General features: G+C 35.8%; 1 protein-coding gene across 1 annotated transcript in view; it reads left to right on the forward strand.

The window, feature by feature from the left end:
* The window catches only part of cfap92 (cilia and flagella associated protein 92 (putative)), a 52554-nt gene extending 48318 nt beyond the window's left edge, over positions 1–4236 (forward strand). The window contains exons 15-16 of the mRNA XM_052501297.1: positions 2538–2732; positions 3732–4236. Coding sequence (XP_052357257.1) covers positions 2538–2732; positions 3732–4089 — 553 coding nt within the window. The 3' untranslated portion in view covers positions 4090–4236. The remainder of the gene's footprint in view (positions 1–2537; positions 2733–3731) is intronic.
* Positions 4237–6364: the final 2128 nt, after the last annotated feature.

The following is a 6364-nucleotide window of genomic DNA, read 5'->3' on the forward strand; positions in this document are numbered from 1 at the left end:
AGTAAAGCTAGTTATTTTCCTACAGATACATAGAGACTCTCCAGACAGATACATAGAGACTCTCCAGACAGATACATAGAGACTCTCCATACAGTAAGATACATAGAGACTCTCCAGACAGATACATAGAGACTCTCCAGACAGATACATAGAGACTCTCCAGACAGTAAGATACACAGAGACTCTCCAGACAGTAAGTTACATAGAGACTCTCCAGACAGTAAGGTACATAGAGACTCTCCATACAGTAAGATACATAGAGACTCTCCAGACAGTAAGGTACATAGAGACTCTCCAGACAGATACATAGAGACTCTCCAGACAGATACATAGAGAATCTCCAGACAGTAAGTTACATAGAGACTCTCCATACAGATACATAGAGACTCTCCAGACAGATACATAGAGAATCTCCAGACAGTAAGTTACATAGAGACTCTCCAGACAGATACATAGAGACTCTCCAGACAGTAAGATACATAGAGACTCTCCAGACAGGTACATAGAGACTCTCCAGACAGATACATAGAGACTCTCCAGACAGTAAGATACATAGAGACTCTCCAGACAGATACATAGAGACTCTCCAGACAGATACATAGAGACTCTCCAGACAGATACATAGAGACTCTCCAGACAGATACATAGAGACTCTCCAGACAGATACATAGAGACTCTCCAGACAGATACATAGAGACTCTCCAGACAGATACATAGAGACTCTCCAGACAGATACATAGAGACTCTCCAGACAGTAAGGTACATAGAGACTCTCCAGACAGATACATAGAGACTCTCCAGACAGTAAGTTACATAGAGAGTCTCCAGACAGTAAGATACATAGAGAATCTCCAGACAGATACATAGAGACTCTCCAGACAGATACATAGAGACTCTCCAGACAGATACATAGAGAATCTCCAGACAGATACATAGAGAATCTCCAGACAGATACATAGAGAATCTCCAGACAGTAAGGTACATAGAGACTCTCCAGACAGTAAGATACATAGAGACTCTCCAGACAGTAAGGTACATAGAGACTCTCCAGACAGTAAGATACATAGAGACTCTCCAGACAGTAAGGTACATAGAGACTCTCCAGACAGATACATAGAGACTCTCCAGACAGATACATAGAGACTCTCCAGACAGATACATAGAGACTCTCCATACAGTAAGATACACAGAGACTCTCCAGACAGATACATAGAGACTCCCCAGACAGTAAGATACATAGAGACTCTCCAGACAGATACATAGAGACTCTCCAGACAGTAAGATACATAGAGACTCTCCAGACAGATACATAGAGACTCTCCAGACAGTAAGATACATAGAGAATCTCCAGACAGATACATAGAGACTCTCCAGACAGATACATAGAGACTCTCCAGACAGTAAGGTACATAGAGACTCTCCAGACAGATACATAGAGACTCTCCAGACAGTAAGATACATAGAGACTCTCCAGACAGTAAGGTACATAGAGACTCTCCAGACAGATACATAGAGACTATCCAGACAGTAAGATACATAGAGACTCTCCAGACAGTAAGGTACATAGAGACTCTCCAGACAGATACATAGAGACTCTCCAGACAGATACATAGAGACCCTCCAGACAGTAAGGTACATAGAGACTCTCCAGACAGATACATAGAGACTCTCCAGACAGTAAGATACATAGAGACTCTCCATACAGTAAGGTACATAGAGACTCTCCAGACAGATACATAGAGACTATCCAGACAGTAAGATACATAGAGACTCTCCAGACAGTAAGGTACATAGAGACTCTCCAGACAGATACATAGAGACTCTCCAGACAGATACATAGAGACCCTCCAGACAGATACATAGAGACCCTCCAGACAGTAAGGTACATAGAGACTCTCCAGACAGATACATAGAGACTCTCCAGACAGTAAGATACATAGAGACTCTCCATACAGTAAGGTACATAGAGACTCTCCAGACAGATACATAGAGACTCTCCAGACAGTAAGGTACATAGAGAATCTCCAGACAGATACATAGAGACTCTCCAGACAGTAAGGTACATAGAGAATCTCCAGACAGATACATAGAGACTCTCCAGACAGATACATAGAGACTCTCCAGACAGTAAGGTACATAGAGAATCTCCAGACAGATACATAGAGACTCTCCAGAAAGTAAGGTACATAGAGACTCTCCAGACAGATACATAGAGACTCTCCAGACAGTAAGGTACATAGAGACTCTCCAGACAGTAAGGTACATAGAGAATCTCCAGACAGTAAGGTACATAGAGACTCTCCAGACAGTAAGGTACATAGAGACTCTCCAGACAGTAAGATACATAGAGACTCTCCAGACAGTAAGGTACATAGAGACTCTCCAGACAGTAAGGTACATAGAGACTCTCCAGACAGATACATAGAGACTCTCCAGACAGTAAGATACATAGAGACTCTCCAGACAGATACATAGAGACTCTCCAGACAGTAAGATGTTATAGATAAATGTAAAGTGTGATGTTAATGTGGTTTCAGGTTAACAGGCAGTGAGGAGGACCAGGTGATGGTTCTCTATAACTCTGGTCTGAGTTTCTCTAAGCGTCTATATACCCGTCTGGATGTCAGCTTTACTCCCGTCCACCTACACCAACCCCTGGAGACCATCATGAGACAACCTCTGGTCTACGTCAGAGACATGGTGCCTCATACCTGCTTCCAGGCCATGTCACGGTACTACACCTGTCTGTCTGTCTGTCTGTCTGTCTGTCTGTCTGTCTGTCTGTCTGTCTGTCTCTGTCTTTTGTGGTTAATATAGTTGTATATGATTAATATAGTTGTATATGGTTAATATAGTTGTTTATGATTCTTCAGGTTGAGCCTGCTGGTAGTATTTGTTATAGTTGTATATGGTTAATATAGTTGCTTATGATTCTTCAGGTTGAGCCTGCTGGTAGTATTTGTTATAGTTGTATATGGTTAATATAGTTGTTTATGATTCTTCAGGTTGAGCCTGCTGGTAGTATTTGTTATAGTTGTATATGGTTAATATAGTTGCTTATGATTCTTCAGGTTGAGCCTGCTGGTAGTATTTGTTATAGTTGTATATGGTTAATATAGTTGTTTATGATTCTTCAGGTTGAGCCTGCTGGTAGTATTTGTTATAGTTATATATGATTAATATAGTTGCTTATGATTCTTCAGGTTGAGCCTGCTGGTAGTATTTGTTATAGTTGTATATGGTTAATATAGTTGCTTATGATTCTTCAGGTTGAGCCTGCTGGTAGTATTTGTTATAGTTGTATATGGTTAATATAGTTGCTTATGATTCTTCAGGTTGAGCCTGCTGGTAGTATTTGTTATAGTTGTATATGGTTAATATAGTTGCTTATGATTCTTCAGGTTGAGCCTGCTGGTAGTATTTGTTATAGTTGTATATGGTTAATATAGTTGTTTATGATTCTTCAGGTTGAGCCTGCTGGTAGTATTTGTTATAGTTATATATGATTAATATAGTTGCTTATGATTCTTCAGGTTGAGCCTGCTGGTAGTATTTGTTATAGTTGTATATGGTTAATATAGTTGTTTATGATTCTTCAGGTTGAGCCTGCTGGTAGTATTTGTTATAGTTGTATATGGTTAATATAGTTGCTTATGATTCTTCAGGTTGAGCCTGCTGGTAGTATTTGTTATAGTTGTATATGGTTAATATAGTTGTTTATGATTCTTCAGGTTGAGCCTGCTGGTCCAGCTGAGGAAGATGAAGGACGTTGTCCAGAACAATCTGTTCCCGTCGGCTGAGATGGTCCTCTCCATGACCAAGGAGTTTGGAGCGGTGCACCCTGGGAGGTGGCAGCAGAGGCTGCTGGGTAGTGGTGCAGCAGAGGCTGCTGTGTTGTCACACCATGGCTCAGAGAACACACAATGCCACGTGGATACACACAATGCTCCCTATTTACAGTGGAAACATTACCTCTCCAACCAGCAGATGAACAAACTCACCAAAGATTTTATACAGGTTGTGGTGTCTTGTGTTATGTTACGCTATACTATCCCTGTTTATGCTATGCTATGCTATGTTATGATATAATATGTTATGTAAAACTATATTACGCTATGTTATGTTATTCTATTTGTTATTTTATGTTATGTTATGCTACATTATGCTATACTAATCAATATTATGTTGTGCTATATTATATTATGCTATATTATGTTATGCTATATTATGCTATGCTAATCGCTATTATGCTATGCTATATTATTTTATTTTATATTCTGTTATGAAATATTATGCTATGTTATGCTATATTATGTTATGAAATATTATGCTATGTTATGCTATATTATGTTATGCTATATTATGCTATTTTATATTGTGTTATGCAATATTATGCTATATTATGTTATGCTATATTATGTTATGCTATATTATGTTATGCAATATTATGTTATGCTATATTATGCTATATTATATTATGCTATATTATGTTATGCTATATTATGTTATGCAATATTATGCTATGTTATGCTATATTATGTTATGCTATATTATGCTATTTTATATTCTGTTATGCAATATTATGCTATATTATGTTATATTGTGCTATATTATGTTATATTATGTTATATTATGTTATGCTATATTATGTTATATTATGTTATGCTATATTATGTTATATTATATTATGCTATATTATGTTATATTATGCTATATTATGCTATATTATGTTATATTATGTTATGCTATATTATGTTATATTATGTTATGCTGTATTATGTATTATTATATTATGCTATATTATGTTATATAATGCTATATTATGCTATATTATGTTATATTATGTTATGTTATATTATATTATGTCATGCTGTATTATTATATTATTATATATATTATTATTATTATGCTGTATTATATTATATTATGCTATATTATGTTATATTATGCTATATTATGCTATATTATGTTATATTATGCTATATTATGTTATATTATGCTATATTATGTTATATTATGCTATATTATGTTATATTATGTTATATTATGTTATATTATGTTATATTATGCTATATTATGTTATATTATGCTATATTATGTTATATTATGCTATATTATGTTATATTATGTTATATTATGTTATATTATGTCATGCTGTATTATTATATTATTATATATATTATTATTATTATGCTATATTATGTTATATTATGTTATATTATGTTATATTATGCTATATTATGTTATATTATGTTATATTATGCTATATTATGTTATATTATGCTATATTATGCTATATTATGTTATATTATGTTATATTATGCTATATTATGTTATATTATGTTATATTATGTTATATTATGTCATGCTGTATTATTATATTATTATATATATTATTATTATTATGCTGTATTATATTATATTATGCTGTATTATATTATATTATGCTATATTATGTTATGCTATATTATGTTATGCTGTATAATGCTATGCTGTATTATGTAATCTTATGTAGTGCAATGCAATTATGTACAGTAGAGCCTGGTACCAGATCTCCATATGTAGGAGAGAGGGTGTGAGAAAGAGAGAGCAAGAGGAGTACATGTGTGAGAGAGAGAGAGGTGTGTGTGTGTGTGTGTGTGTGTGTGTGTGTGTGTGTGTGTGTGTGTGTGTGTGTGTGTGTGTGTGTGTGTGTGTGTGTGTGTGTGTGTGTGTGTGTGTGTGTGTGTGTGTGTGTGTGTGTGTGTGTAGTTTAGAGAGTGTGTGAAGGAAAGAAAACGATCATCAGAGGAGTTGGTACATCAAGGTCTGAACCAGGCTAATAGTGATTAAATAATGGCCCTGTCGCGTGATCTGTTTGTGCTGTCTTGCCAAATGCTATGGACACAATTTGGTCTCAGAGTAAAAAAAGTATTTAAATATTTGCGCCACTCCATTTAGTATGATATGTTACTCTACGTTACATTACATTGGCCTACCAATGCAATAGCAATCGTAAAATACTGTGCACTCGGAAAGTTCAGACCCCTTGACTTTTTCCACTATGTTAGCCTTAATATGAATATAAAATGGATAAAATATTTTTTCCCCCTCATTAATCTAAATACAATACCCCATAATGACAAAGCAAAAACAGTAACAGTGGCAGTGACTACAGCCTCCAGTCTTCTTGGGTATGATTCTACAAGCTTGGCACATCTGTATTTGAGTAGTTTATCCAGTTCTTCTCTGCAGATCCTCTCAAGCTCTGTCAGGTTGGATGGGGAGCCTCGCTGCACAGCTATTTTCAGGTCTCTCCAGAGCTGTTCGATCGGGTTCAAGTTTGGGCTCCTGCATTATCTTTGCTGTGCTTAGGGTCGTTGTC

Source organism: Oncorhynchus keta, unplaced genomic scaffold (genome assembly GCF_023373465.1).
Source record: "Oncorhynchus keta strain PuntledgeMale-10-30-2019 unplaced genomic scaffold, Oket_V2 Un_contig_1319_pilon_pilon, whole genome shotgun sequence".
Taxonomy (NCBI): Eukaryota; Metazoa; Chordata; class Actinopteri; order Salmoniformes; family Salmonidae; genus Oncorhynchus; species Oncorhynchus keta.